This window comes from Myxine glutinosa, chromosome 2 (assembly GCF_964187855.1).
Source record: "Myxine glutinosa chromosome 2, kmMyxGlut1.1, whole genome shotgun sequence".
Taxonomy (NCBI): domain Eukaryota; kingdom Metazoa; phylum Chordata; class Myxini; order Myxiniformes; family Myxinidae; genus Myxine; species Myxine glutinosa.
In genome coordinates this window covers 95,942,320-95,956,691 of record NC_136262.1, presented here as the reverse complement: position 1 = coordinate 95,956,691, position 14,372 = coordinate 95,942,320, and the positions used below count along the sequence as shown (strand labels likewise).

At 44.4% G+C, this 14,372-nt stretch overlaps 1 protein-coding gene across 3 annotated transcripts in view; it reads left to right on the top strand.

The window, feature by feature from the left end:
* The window catches only part of ZYG11B (zyg-11 family member B, cell cycle regulator), an 86,362-nt gene extending 75,019 nt beyond the window's left edge, over positions 1 to 11,343 (top strand). For all 3 annotated transcript variants that reach the window (XM_078771253.1, XM_078771254.1, XM_078771252.1), the window contains 2 exons: positions 6,489 to 6,586; positions 8,214 to 11,343. In XM_078771253.1, the coding sequence (XP_078627379.1) occupies positions 6,489 to 6,586; positions 8,214 to 8,410 (295 nt within the window). In that variant the 3' untranslated portion in view covers positions 8,411 to 11,343. The remainder of the gene's footprint in view (positions 1 to 6,488; positions 6,587 to 8,213) is intronic.
* Positions 11,344 to 14,372: the final 3,029 nt, after the last annotated feature.

Below are 14,372 nucleotides of genomic sequence, written 5' to 3'. Positions count from 1 at the left end.
AAATATCCAGCGGCAAGGCGCCCTTGTCCACGCGTAATCGCTCGCGAGCTCCCGAACGTGAACACAAGGGAGGAGAATCGTCAGCGCACAGCCGTCCACCGCCACCTAGAACGCGAGCAGGCACAAGATGATCAGGAGAACAGCAGAAGAAGACCAGAGCGCAAGAACGACCATGGAGCAAGAGCAAAAATGTCGGTCTCAGTGGATTTTTCTCCCACATGCCATCGGTCGCTGGCCAATCAGCGCGTCGCTTCCCTCGTCCAATTGCTGCCCCTCTGTCCGTGTCTTTGGCCTGCATGAGCGATGTGTGCCTGCCAGGTGGGATTGTTAGCCTTGGTGCTTGATGTCTGGCTTCCGGTTTGGTTTTATTATTTGTTAATTAGTGTACTAAAGGGCCTGACTAGTGTCTGTGTGCAGTGCCATAAGGGACAACGGATAAATCACAAGGTCTCACGCACAGGGGAATTAACATAATCCCTACACTAGTTAACATGCCCCATTCCTCGTAATCGGGACAAATATACAAGCTTAATCCGAACACACGGTCTACCCAGGTCCCTGACTTATGTACATCGAACTGGTTCTTCCTACCCACAATCATTGGAGCACCCACCTATGCAGATCTACCTGAATCTATATATCACTCTACCCCACCGACATAACACAGCCCCCCTCCTGGAACCGTAGCCCCTGCAAGGTTCACCGCAAGCGCTACCCTCCCAGTCTTAACACTTACTGTCTCACACTTTATTAACCTATGAAATAAATCAGGAGGGCTGTGTGCAGTGAGCCGAAGCTACCTACCTATGCTCCTTAAAATGCTACCCCCTTAAACAACCATGCATTTCAAATATGTACAATGATTAGAAGTTCGTGCCTAACTCCTGGGGCAGGAAGAAAAAAATACAACACACAAACCTAACTTAACCACAAACCTTAACCATCAAAAACTCAAAAATTCCAAGAAAACATTTATACAACCGCTTCCTACAGACCGCGTCCCCCGGTGGATGCCACAAGACTCAATGTTACCTGCGGGACCATCCCATTGCACCCCAAATTTCCGCAGGCCCTGTCCTGGTGTTACAGGTGAGTGACATGGCTCGGTGGATTTCGCCTGCATTCATTCTACACAAACCCATAACCACACATACACATTCCAAAAGTCATCAAAATACAAAACCATTACAAGCACGTATTTCACCCCCCTGCAGGACCATGGCATAGATGTCATACACACGTGTGTGCATTTCTACAAGGCAGTGGGGAGGCACCGTACAAGCAAGATGGTGGGGGCGCTTCAGGCTGCGGTGCCCGCAGTTCAAGCACAAGTCGCCCGACTTACAACTTCTTTGCCCTCCCCCCCCCCCCCCCCGCCCTTTTCCTCTTAGCCCCGTGACAGCCAAACAGCTCCTTACGCTGTCGTCCCGCCGCACGGGGTCTCCACACACCAGGCTCCGTCGCCTCTGGCTTCCTTACAGCCTCACAGGTCGCCGGGAGTCTCTCACCCTTGGGCGCCCAAACAGACCCCCACCACCGACGGGCTCCAATTTCCAGACACCACTGGCTGCCAGGGGTAATTACTGCAGAGGGGGTCCGCAGTCATCGCTCCTCCAGAGCTTGATCCGTACCTACGGACACACACACACCTTCCCCACCCACAAAATCCACAAAAACATTTCCTCCCCTGCTGCCATTCAATTCTCAGCCACATACAGTGCATTCAGAAAGTATTCAGACCCCTTCAGTTTTTCACATTTTGTTATGTTGCAGCCTTTTGCTGAAATCATTTAAATTCTTTTTTTCCCTCATCAATCTGCACTCAATACCCCATAATGACAAAGAAAAAACAGGATTTTAGAAAGTTTTGCAAATTTATTAAAAAGAAAAAACTGAAATATCACATTGACAAAAGTATTCATACCCTTTGTTATGACATTTGCAATTTAGCTCAGGTGCCTCCCATTTCTCTTGATCATCTTTGAGATGTTTCTACACCTTGATTGGAGTCCACGTGTGGTAAATTCAATTGATTGTACGTGATTTGGAAAGGCACACACCTGTCTATAAAGGGTCTCACAGCTGACAATGCATATCAGAGCAAAAACCAAGCCATGAGGTCGAAGGAACTGCCCGTAGAGCTCAGAGACAGGATTGTGTCGAGGCACAGATCTGGGAAAGCCCACAAAAAAAAATCTCTGCTGCATTGAAGGTTCGCAAGAGCACAGTGGCCTCCATAATTCTTAAAAGGAAGAAGTTTGGAACAACCAGGACTCGTCCTAGAGCTGGCCGCCCGGCCAAACTGAGCAATCGGGGGAGAAGGGCCTTTGTAAGGGAGGTGACCAAGAACCCGATGGTCCCTCTGGCTGAGCTCCAGAGATCCTGTGTGGAGATGGGAGAAACTTCCAGAAGGACAACCATCACTGCAACACTCCACCGATCTGGGCTTTATGGCAGAGAGGCCAGACGGAAGCCAAACAGTTCAATCTTGGTTTCATCAGACCACAGAATCTTGTTTCTCACAGTCTGAGAGTCCTTTAGGTGCTTTTTTCCAAACTCCAAGCAGGCTTTCATGTGTCTTTCACTGAGGAGAGGCTTCCGTCAAATAAAATAAAAATAAAAAAGGTGCAAAAACAGATCCTTGCAACTACAGACCAAATAGCCTGCTCCAATCATCAGCAAGGTATGGAATCCATCATCCCTTCTGATATTAAATCCTTCCTCTTCTCCAATGGCTTGATCTCGGATCATCAATTTGGATTCAGACCAGGTCACTCTACTCTGGACATGCTGCTTCTGCTGTCTCAACAATGGATGGAAGCCCTCAACGCCAAACAGGAAATCATAGCCGTCTCCCTTGACATATCACGTGCCTTCGATACGGTCTGGCACCCCGCTCTGCTCACCAAACTCTCATCCTATGGTATCCATGGAAATCTTCACGCATGGCTTGCGGACTTCCTTTCCGGTCGCAGTCAACGTGTGGTCCTCAATGGATTTCTCTGATCTCCCCTTCCTGTTCAGGCCGGAGTTCCTCAATGCAGTGTTCTGGGCAACTGTGCTTTTTTTGGTATTCATCAATGATCTTTCTGACGCTCTGGAAAATCCTCTCTATCTCTTTGCTGTTGACTCCACTCTCTGCCGCTCCATACCTCATCCCTCAGATCGGCAGGCAGCAGCCTCTTCACTCTCTGCGGATATGGACAAAATCACAAACTGGTCAAACAAGTCGAACATGTCTTTCAATCCTGACAAATCTCACACTCTCACTATGTCTCTCCGAAAAGACCGTCTGGAAAACCCTCCCATCTACTTTCTCAACAATCCTCTCCAAGAAGTTCTGTCACTCAAGCTTTTGGGTCTCGCTATCTGCCATGATCTTTCCTGGGAAAAGGTTGGTGGTATTTCTGTCTTCTACCGACTCCTCTCTGGCCTACGTCCCCCAGCTTTATCGTGCTGTGTCCCCCAAATATTCCTGCAGGATGCACAAGAACTGCCAACAACCCTCTTCTCGTGAAACTGCCAAAATCAAGACTCTCTGCTCACCTTCACTTTCATTCCTCTTTTTCCCTGCCCCTGGAACAAACTCTCACACTCTCTTCAAGCCCACTCCTCCCTCCAGGTCTTTAAAACAGCTGTTCACCACCATCTCTTATCTTCCCCCATCCAAAACCTTGATCTTTTATTACCCCCGTTAATACACCCCAAATCCCCTTCCCTCCCCCCGCCCCCCAAGCCCTCTCCCTTCTAACAGATCTCCCGATGTCCCTGTTCTCCACTCTTGTGCTTGTGTGCTTCCTTCTCTCTCCCCATCTTGTGTCCCCCTCCCCTCATTGTTTTATGTGTCCGTTTATGTTTTTTGTGTTTTATGTGCTCATATGTGTTTGATGTGCCAGCTCTTAAACGAGGCTCGATCTTGTATACAAAAAAAATAAAATACAAATATCTATTTTCGGGGGCAAGCCCTCCCCCCATAGACCACCTTAGACCCCGATTTTTTAAATGCCAGGAACAAACTTTGGTACAACACCGGTGATGAAGGTTGTGGTTAAGTTTCATCAGAATTGCATGTGTAGTTTCTGAGAAGAAAGCAAATACCTATTTTGTGGGGCAACCCCCCTCCCCCCAACCCCACGTAGACCTCCAAAGGGGCAGATTTGTTTTAATGCCATGAACAAACTTTTGTACATCACGGGTGGTGAAGGTTGTGGTAAAGTTTTATTGAAATAGTGTGTGTAGTTTCAGAGGAAAAAGCAAATTCCTATTTCGGGGGGTCAAACCTGGATCCACTTTGACCCCCGGTAGACCCCCTTAGACCCAGATTTTTTTTTTAATGCCGTGAACACACTTTAATCACAACACAACAAATATCATTTTTGCCATAGCTGGTCACAATCCCATCAGCGGTTTCGGAGAAGAAGTTTCAAGTGTTTACGGGCGGGCGGACTGACGGACGGACAAGCTTGTCAGGATAGAAGCGACAATGGTTGGTGCAAAGTACAAGAGAATCCGTGATGAAAACCTGCTTCAGTCAGCCATGAATCTGAAATTGGATACGATATTCACATTTCAGCAGGACAATGATCCAAAGCACACAGCTAAAGCCACACTGGAGTAGCTGAATGAGAAGAAAATAAATGTTCTTGAGTGGCCCAGTCAACGTCCTGACTTGAACCCAATTGAACATTTATAACGAGACTTGAAGATTGCAGTCCATCGATGATCCCCGTCAAACTTGGTAGAACTAGAGCAATTTTCACGTGATGAATGGGTAAATATTTCACCATCTCACTGAGCAAAGCTGGTAGAGACCGACTCAAAAAGACTCATTGCAGTCATTGATTTAAAGGGTCATTGCATCGCAGTCATTGCATCACAGTCATTGCATTGCTTTGAAGTCATTGCTTTATGGATGAAGGTCCTTAATGCCAAACAGGAAATCAGAGCAGTCTCCCTTGACATATCACGTGTCTTCGATATGGTCTGACACCGCGCTCTGCTCTCCAAACTCTCCTCCTATGGTATCCATGAAAATCTCCATGCATGGCTTGCGGACTTCCTATCTGGTCGTAGTCAACGTGTGGCCCTGAATCGATTTCTCTCATCTCCCCTTCCTGTTCAGGCTGGAGTTCCCCAAGGCAGTGTTCTGGGCCCTGTGCTTTTTCTGGTCTTGATCAATGATCTCTCCGACTCTCTGGAAAATCCTCTCTATCTCTTTGCTGATGACTCCCCTCTCTGCCGCTCCATACGTGATCTCCCAGATCAGCAGTCTGCAACCTCCCCACTCTCTGCAGACCTGGACAAAATCACGGACTGGTCAAACAAGTGGAACATGTCTTTCAATCCTGACAAATCTCACACTCTTACTATGTCTCTCCGAAAAGATCGTCTGGAAATCCCTCCCATCTACTTCCTGAACAATCCTCTCCAAGAAGTTCTGTCACTCAAGCTTTTGGGTCTCACTATCTGCCATGATCTTTCCTGGGAAAACCACATTTCCAAGCTGGCCTCCAAAGCCAGTCGCCGACTGGGCATCATCGATCGTGCGAAGTCCTTCCTTGGCACACCTGAGCTCCTCACCACATACAAGGCTTTCATCCACAGCTCAATGGAATACTGCTCTCCCCTCTGGGCTGGTGCTCCTTCCTCACACCTAGCTCGGCTTCACGCTTCACAACCAAAGCTTTCAGAATCATTGGAATCTCCTGCGATGAAGCTAACTCTGAGGGCCTTTCACTCACTCACCGCAGGCAGGTTGGTGGTCTTTCTGTCTTCTACCGTCTCCTCACCGGCCTAGCTCCCCCAGCTCTGTCTGTGCTCTGTCCCCCAAATATTCCTACAGGCCGCACAAGATCTGCCTGGTACCCTCTTATGGTTAAACTGCCAAAATTAAGACTCTCTATTCACCTTCACTCTTTCATTTCACCTTCACTCGATCTCTATTCACCTTCACTCGATCTTGTAAACAAAAAAATAAAAAGGGTACTTCCACCAAGCACTGAACTGAGGGTGAATGCTTTTGCAACCAGTGAATTTTGATTTGGACATGTTTTTTGCAGGTATTCCTGACAGGTAACCTCCTTAACTATAACAGTTTAGTTTTTACCTCTTCAGTTATGAATAAAAAAGTTCATTTGAAAAATTGTTTCTACATAATTTGTATTTCATCTAAATGTGGCATTATTGGTTGGGGATGAATACTTTTGCAAGCACTGTAGAACAGACAGATTACCCACTTCCTGAAAGTCATTGGTGAGCCAGCCAGGTTTTTACCAACGATCAGATAATGAGGTCGTAATTTTCCCCTGATTAGCTCGGTTACCAAAAGCATATAATCCAATTCCTTCATACGAGCTACTGTCAGTGAGAACCTACAATATGTGGAATGAATGTCATACCACCAGACCACAACAGTACTCGTCGTTTGAAGCAGAGGCCCACAGCAACGCGATTAACATCGTCCATTTTTTCTTATATTCCAAAACCAGGTCTTTCTCTCCCTTCTTTCCTCTCATCGAGTGCAGCTCTGCTCCCGCAGTACAACTCTGGGCAGTGTGGGCAATGCACCATGTTTGCAGCAAGAATGGTAAGTGAATATCTTGGAAACACCAATGTCCATGAACTTCTCACTTTCACCACATTTTTCACCTCCAATTTTTCCTTTTTCTCAAGCCCTTTATATCTGTCTTCTAGCTACTTTATTTCATCTTCCGTTGTACCATTAATGTTGGGTTGTTTTTAAAAACCCCACATAAAACAAAATTGATGTTGGAATTGACTGGAATGTAAAGCAAATCTTAGTAAAAAAACAAAATCACAAAACTGCTGGAGGACAATCATTTTTTTACAGGAGGAGGCCATTAGGCCCATCAAAGCCTGCACTATTATGAGAAGGAATCATTTTTGCCTTCTGAAATAATTGTGTTCGTTAACCCTTGTTCAGCCATTTTGTAAATGAGGTTAAAATGACCACCAGATGCCGAATCAAACATCAAAAGAGCAAAATGGATGTTATTGGCGAAACTTTCATTAGTAAGCGTTGAAGTTACTTCAATATTTGGCTACATCCTACCTTCCACCTGTCCGTAAAAAATGAAGAAGAACCTTTCTAATCCACCGTGTTTAATTCTAAAGTGTTCTAAAGGGTTCTAAAGTTGTCAGCATCTGGAAGTCCTGTAACTTGCATGGATTGCACACATACTGCCACTTCCTTTGAACACGGACGGGTGCGATTTTTTATTTATTTATTATTATTATTATTTTTAATTAATGCTGCCTTTGTTGAAGGTATCTGACTGTACATTAACACAACTAGCAACGGTACCCGCCCTATGGGCAGGGCTTCAATTGGGAAGCCCAAATGAAAAGGCAAAATATCAGAAATTGAAGGCTTTTTTTTATTTTAAACGATTCATATAAACATCCGTTGAATCATATCACACGCAAATCATCAAAATCTAAACAGTACATGGCGCCCATTTTGAAAAAAGATCGAATCTGTAACACGAAAGCAGCCGCTACACCTGTTTCTCAGTCGCTTTGCACACGCTGCCATGTTACTTCGGAGCCACACGTTTATATAGGAAGAGTTCGTCAGGAGTCGATCTACTCTCTCCTGGTACGTAGAATAAACAGTATTTGTAGAATTTCAACAAAAGCCACATCACTGTTCATATTGGTAAATATTATTCCATCGTGTTTGGAAAAACTGGAAAATTGGAAAACTTTGAAAAATTGGAAAAACAATATAGCGTATTTCACTCCAGGGGGTCCTTGGATTACCCACCCAAAATATTGTTGCGATTGGTTCAGCCGTTTTTGCGGTACCTTCGAACGGACAGACAGACGGACGGACATTTGGTGAATTCTAGTGAGATTGTGACAGCACACCCCAACTAGAAATTAGGCCTCTCGACCTCCTCCAATGCATATAAAGTCAAACTTTCTCTAATGCAGGGGATACATTCTGGGGTACCGTCATGATTTATTTGAGCTTCTGTGTCCCAGTACTTGTAGTATTATTGGATACATTTTTATTCAAATCTAAAAATGTGCTGGCTAAAATATTGATTCACACATAGTATAATGGAGAAATGACAGCTGTGGCATTTGTTTTGATATATTGGAGCAGTAGATATGTTCCAAACTAGAATCTTGCAAATCACTGCTCTTTCTTCACCCTGTATGGTCTGTCTGTCCTGGTCTGCGTGTAGCTGCCCGTTACTGCAGCATGCTTCTGGACGAAGGAGGCTTGTCGAGGTTGCGACGCCTTGCTGCTTCCCCGTTTGTGACGCGTCATGTGCGAAATATTTCAGCAGAGGTTTTGCAACGCCTTGAACTGCATGCAGCCTCTTCCACACCTCGGTTGCTTAGACTCGTCAAACCTCCCACAGACAATCGGACAAAATGAGGCTGCCAATATTTTTATTTTATCTCTCGAGCCCGGTGTGCATATGCTTCCTCTCTTTCTCTCCGTCTTTGCGTGTCTCTGTCTGTCTCCCCTTTCACTCTGTTTGTCTCTGTATCCCTTTTTTACTCTGTCTATCTCTCTCCATATCGCTCTCTCTTTTCACTTTGTTTCTCTCTCTCTCTCTCTCTCTCTCTCTCTCTCTCTCTCTCTCTCTCTCTCTCTCTCTCTCTCTCTATCTCTATCTCTATCTCTATCTCTATCTCTATCTCTTCACTCTGTCTGTACCTCCATCTCTATGTCCCTCTTATATCTCTCTTTTCCTCATTCTCTCCCTCTCTCCTTTCACTCGCTGTTTGGTCCTGCTTGTTGTAGTAGTTTGCAAGAAGCTAGCACATGGAGATGCAGCATATAGTATTGACGCATGTTTGGTTATCTGTTTGCAAAGTTTGAGGATCTGACCTATCCTAAATCTAATGATCTGGCAATGTGAGCAGTTAAATGAGCTGCAGGATAACTAGATAAGGCACAATGCTATGTAGTTTGCTTTTTATGTGTAAAAAGGGGACAGGTGGGTTGACAGCGGTAAGGGAAAGGGTGAGTGCAAGACAAAACATGGATTGATAAAGGGAAAGATATAAAACTGTGAAATTTAGATGAAGCAAGTGTTACACATGAAAAGTGGAACCAAATTAGGGTACTATAGAGTTAGACAGAGCAAGGACATTAGATACAGAGGGAGAAGAGATATAGATTTAGATTGGAATAGTCAGAGCATAAGACAGATAAGAGGAAAGAGAACAGGATGCACTGAATGTTTAACACAAGTTTTGTTGATATTGTTGCTGCATCTGTTTTTTATCTCCTCCTTTTGCAATGGTTATTGAGCAACTCTGCATGAAGCGATTTTCACTAAGGCTAAGATTTCTCCTTTGCAAACTAAGGCTAAGAACCCATGTGCCCATGAAAAGATGCTCTGTCGACGATCCTGCCAGTCTTTTTCTTTTTCTTTTTGTTTGTTGCAGTACTTTGTTGCAGTAAACTGGCATCCGTGTGCACGGAGCTCAACGTTAGCATCTGCACTCACGGACTTTAACAGATGGCATTCCAGTGGTTCCAACACAACTATAACAAGCTGCTATGCCTATTTTTGCACTCCTCGATATTAATATCGTGTTTCATCACTCTGTTTTCCAATTTGCAAAATTTGATAACTATTACGATATTACGGCAAAGAAACGAGCCAGTGCTTTGATTGATGTGGGTTTAAAAAAAACGTTTTTTTGGTCCTTTTTCCTTTTTCTTTCATACAAGCCTAAACGTGTGGAGGAGCAAGACGACAGAGCAACAGCTCCACATACTGGGGGTAAAAGCGAAACGAGCAGGCAAAATGCATAGATGTCACATTGGCATCTCCCATGTGTGTCTGGAGCACAAGGCTTGTTGTTGTCACAACACAGACTGGTCGGTGGCCTTTCTGTTTTCTACTGTCTCTTGTTGCGTGTAGCTCCCTCTGTTTCCCCAGCTCCTCTAGGGTTCACATGTTCTTCCAGTAACCACACACATACACACAATGTACTATAAGTTTTACAGCAAATCGGTTCTGCCGAATCAGTCTCTTGGCAAAGGATTTTGCCGTAATTTATGCGAGTACACATACCTCCAAGCAATCCTGCCAACCTTTCGGGTTAAGCTCCAAATTTTAGGCTTATCACACACCTCCACTCTTTTGTTCCTCTTATCTCTTGTTTGTGGACCTGCTTTCTGGAAGCAGTTCAATTGCACTCTTACCTCCAAAAGCAGGTGGTGCACTACCCTCTCATGCCATGCCCCACCCCTACCTGAAATATTTTCTACCCCCATTCACCATGCCCAACCCTTTTACTTGCAGGTAACTTTGTTTTATCTGCCCCTCCTTTCCTGTTTGTTCTTTCCCTTACCTGGTCCCCCCCTCAACCCAACTGTCACCCCACAGTCAGTTTATTGCCTTTTTACACTCACCTTGCTCTTCCACGAGACTAGATGTTGTATTTAACAAAATGTTGCGAGATGGGGCAAAACATTTAATTTTTTGACATCTTTACCATGTGCAAAAGAGCTCCTGGAGGTGAACCTACGACAATAATTAATCCCTTTTCGGTTGATTTAATACCTTGCACCAAATTTGTTGCTTGCACCATCAGCCATTTGCATTTACATGACAGTTGCAGTATCACAACCATCAGCCATTTGCATTTACATGACAGTTGCAGTATCACAACCATCAGCCATTTGCATTTACATGACAGTTGCAGTATCACAACCATCAGCCATTTGCATTTACATGACAGTTGCAGTGCAAACACCAGTTGTGGAATCTAGATCATGCTCAACCGCAAACTAGTTGGTTGTTGGTCTTTAAAACGAGCCAATGCATTCGTGATACTTGAGTTGTTACCAAATGTCGACACACAAAAAGTACTTCTGAAAAATGTTTTGACCCTTCACTGGGTTCTAGATAGGTCTGTCGCGGACATTTTTCATGACGGCATCGCTGTTGTTTGATAAATGACCTTTATGCATAGCATTTATGCAAACCATAGCAGTGTTTACAATGTTCTGTTGCTTGCAGTGGAACCTGGATAATTTGTGATGAGTTATTTTTTATTTCTATTCTTTCGCCCAAAATGAACGTGCCTAAAAATTATCACCGCACATCACAGAGTGAAACGTTATTCTTGTTCGGAATAATAAGCGCTTGTTTGCATGTAGTAAAATGTGCAGCACAAATGACGGAAACAGACCGATGGAGCAAGATTCATTGTCTTAGCAGCACAGGAACTGTGCTTCCCCCTTTCCATGTGTCCCCCCATTTTCCAATTGCATGACCATGACTGTGTTGTACTGTACATAGTTTATGCGGAGCTTGTACCCAAATAAACAGCTCAGAATAGTGACTTTCCTTCTCTCTGAAACGCATCTCAGTTCCTGTGTTCATAACATTACCTTTGCTGAGTTGTCAGTTTTTATTTTGTGCCTGACTGGCTGTTGACCAAGGGGATTTTGGACCTGGGGTCTCAGTATCTTGAACTACATGCTCAGATGGGAACACTAAGCAGGCCGCTTTTGTTTCATCACACTGACTATCAAATATAGATACCAATACCTCACTGCTGTTTAAGTGTAAGCCTGAAAGTCAGGCTGGTTGACTATGTAATCTGGTGACAGTGAGCGACTTGATAGCTGGTGAACCTGACTGGTTATCAGTTTATATTGACTGACTTCCCTAATCTACTATATGCTAACTTCCTTGTGTAGACCGGCAGGCCATATGATGCTAACTTTGGTTCTATTCTTTCAAACGGCCATTGCTGTGCTCGACAACTAATATGATGCAGATATGAATGTAATCCGCACAACACTTCAAACAGGTGATTATAGCTCAGGAAACAGTGGCCTTGACCAAATACCACTCCGCGGAAAGAGATTGGCATCTCTCACAGATGGTGATAGGCTTGTGGCCTTCTGCGCCTGGCTTTGGCTTCCCGATCATTCTCGGAAAGGCAGCCTTCAAACTCGGAGCCCATACCATACAGTCTACCCTCCGGGGCTCACCTTGGTAGCCAACTGACCGAAACCCCTTTGCTGGTTAAACCACCGACCCTTTTTCCCTTGTCATCTCCCACTTTTTGGTGGGCTGTATGGGGGAGGGGAGGAAATGTTGGGAAACTGTGGGCGCTTAGTACTTGGGTGAAATGTGTAGTTTATGAAAATGATGTGCAAGGTCGTTGTGGGTGGAAGGGGAGGGATATTGCATTTTGGCAACCACTTTTGCTGTAATTGAAATTATTTCTACCTCGTTTTTCCTATTTTTTTACTCTCCTTTTTATGTTTTTTTTCTATGTAGATGCTGAATATTGTGTAAGAGCTAAATGACAAAGGATGAAGTTTTTTTTTATCCTGGTAGTGGGATGGTGGTAAACAAGTGGACCTGGGGTCAACCATTACAATAAGTACTTGATTTGACTTTAAATTCTGCCCATTTGAAAAAGGAAAATCATTTGAGTTTGAGCATTCCTGCAGGAAAACGGAAAAAGGGGGGAAAATGCTTCTCAGTTAATTATAATGATGTATTTAGAATTAATTGGTTGTTTTTATAATTATAATTATGACTCCTGAGATGTTTTTATACTTAGCAATTACTGTCATATATTTCACTAATACTGGACGTTTTTGTTGGATATATAGAAGAGGTGCTAAGGACCATTGTATCGACATGGTTTATCACAAGATATTCCCATTTCTTTATTTTTGATGGCTTTAGTTTGTGTGCATATGAAAACCATGCCTTCGGGGCCTTCGGATACATTCTCGAATGCACCTTAAACTTTAGCAATGCGGTTATGCTGTCAGTGAATGTCTCATGTCAAAAAGTGAATGTGGTCTTGGTGTTTGTTCATTCCTCATGCAACCCCCCTCATTCCCCTTCCGCAACCCAAATTATATACATACACACATATATATATATATATATATATATATATATATATATATATATATATATATATATATATATATATACAGACTTGGCATTTAATATGGAATTTTTTTTTTTCTTGACTTAGGTTTACTTTCTGAACTCAGTATATCAATCTGGTGAGTTTCTTTTACCCTTCGGTGATGTCTTTGTTCAAAGAACCATGTCACTGATTGTCTTTCGCAGCAAGAAGTCAATAACAGGATTATATCACAGGTGGCGTGACAAAATGTAAGGACAGGTACATTTGACGATTGGCTTCACAATCGGGTATATAAGGGTTGTTGCGTTCTGTATTAGTGGAAAACAACTGCTGCACGTCTACAAAAGTTATTGCCGCTTCCTCTGGAGATGGTCCGTCAACTTGACAATGCTGTTTGTCATGGAGTGGTGGCTTTACGAAATTCTGGCATGAAACAGCGTGCTCTTGCGCGGCAGTATGGCATCACTCAAGGACAAGGTCAGGTGTCAAAGATCCTGAAACGAAATGCTCAGAGCGGTGTCCCTATTCCAATACCGAGGCCAGGATGTCCACGCAGAACCACAAGGAGAGATGATCGCTAGCTGCACCGGATAGTCTGCAATGGCCGTACCAAGTCAGCTAATCGGCTTAGGGCTGAGTGGCAGCAACTGACAAATGTGCCTGTATTCAGAAGGCTAGTCAACCAACGACTGGTTCAAGCAGGCTATCGTGCCAGGCGTCCCCTGAGAAAGCCATGCCTGACCAGACAACACAGCCAGCGCCGATTGCAGTGGGCCAGAGAGCACCGTCAATGGCAGCCAGGACACTGGAATCACGTGACCTTAAGTGACCAGTCTAGATTTCTGGTCTATCGTCAAGATGGCCGCGTCTGAGTGCGCAGACAAGTGCATGAAGCCCACAACGAAGATTGTATAGTGCCAAAAGTCCAAGCTGGAGGTGGTGGGGTGACTGTTTCGGCTGCTTTTCATGCAGGGGGAAAAACTGACCTGATTGTTCTGAATGGAAACCTGAACCAGGTCAAGTACAGGGTCATTCTGGAAGAAACATTGCTTCCATTTGCTCGTGCAGCCTTTCGAGGAAACTTTGTCTTCCAAGATGACAATGCACGGCCTCATCGTGCTCGCATGATCCAACACTTTCTTGCTGAACGTGGTGTAGAGCATATGGAGTGGCCTGCCATGTCCCCGGATATGAATCCGATAGAGAACTTGTGGGCAGAATTAACGCGTCAAATCGACAACTTGGACCAGCAGCCGACCTCTGTGCGTGAATTGCAGCAGACTATTGTCACTGCATGGCAAGCGATTCCTGTCCAAACCTTGGCAAATCTCGTGAACAGCATGCCTCGACGTGTACGTGCTCTCCTGAATGCTCGTGGGGGTTACACGAAGTACTGAACTGTAATTTTACTGTCCGTAATCCCAGTCATAATTTAGCTTTTGTTTTTGTTGAAATTTTTTTTGGCT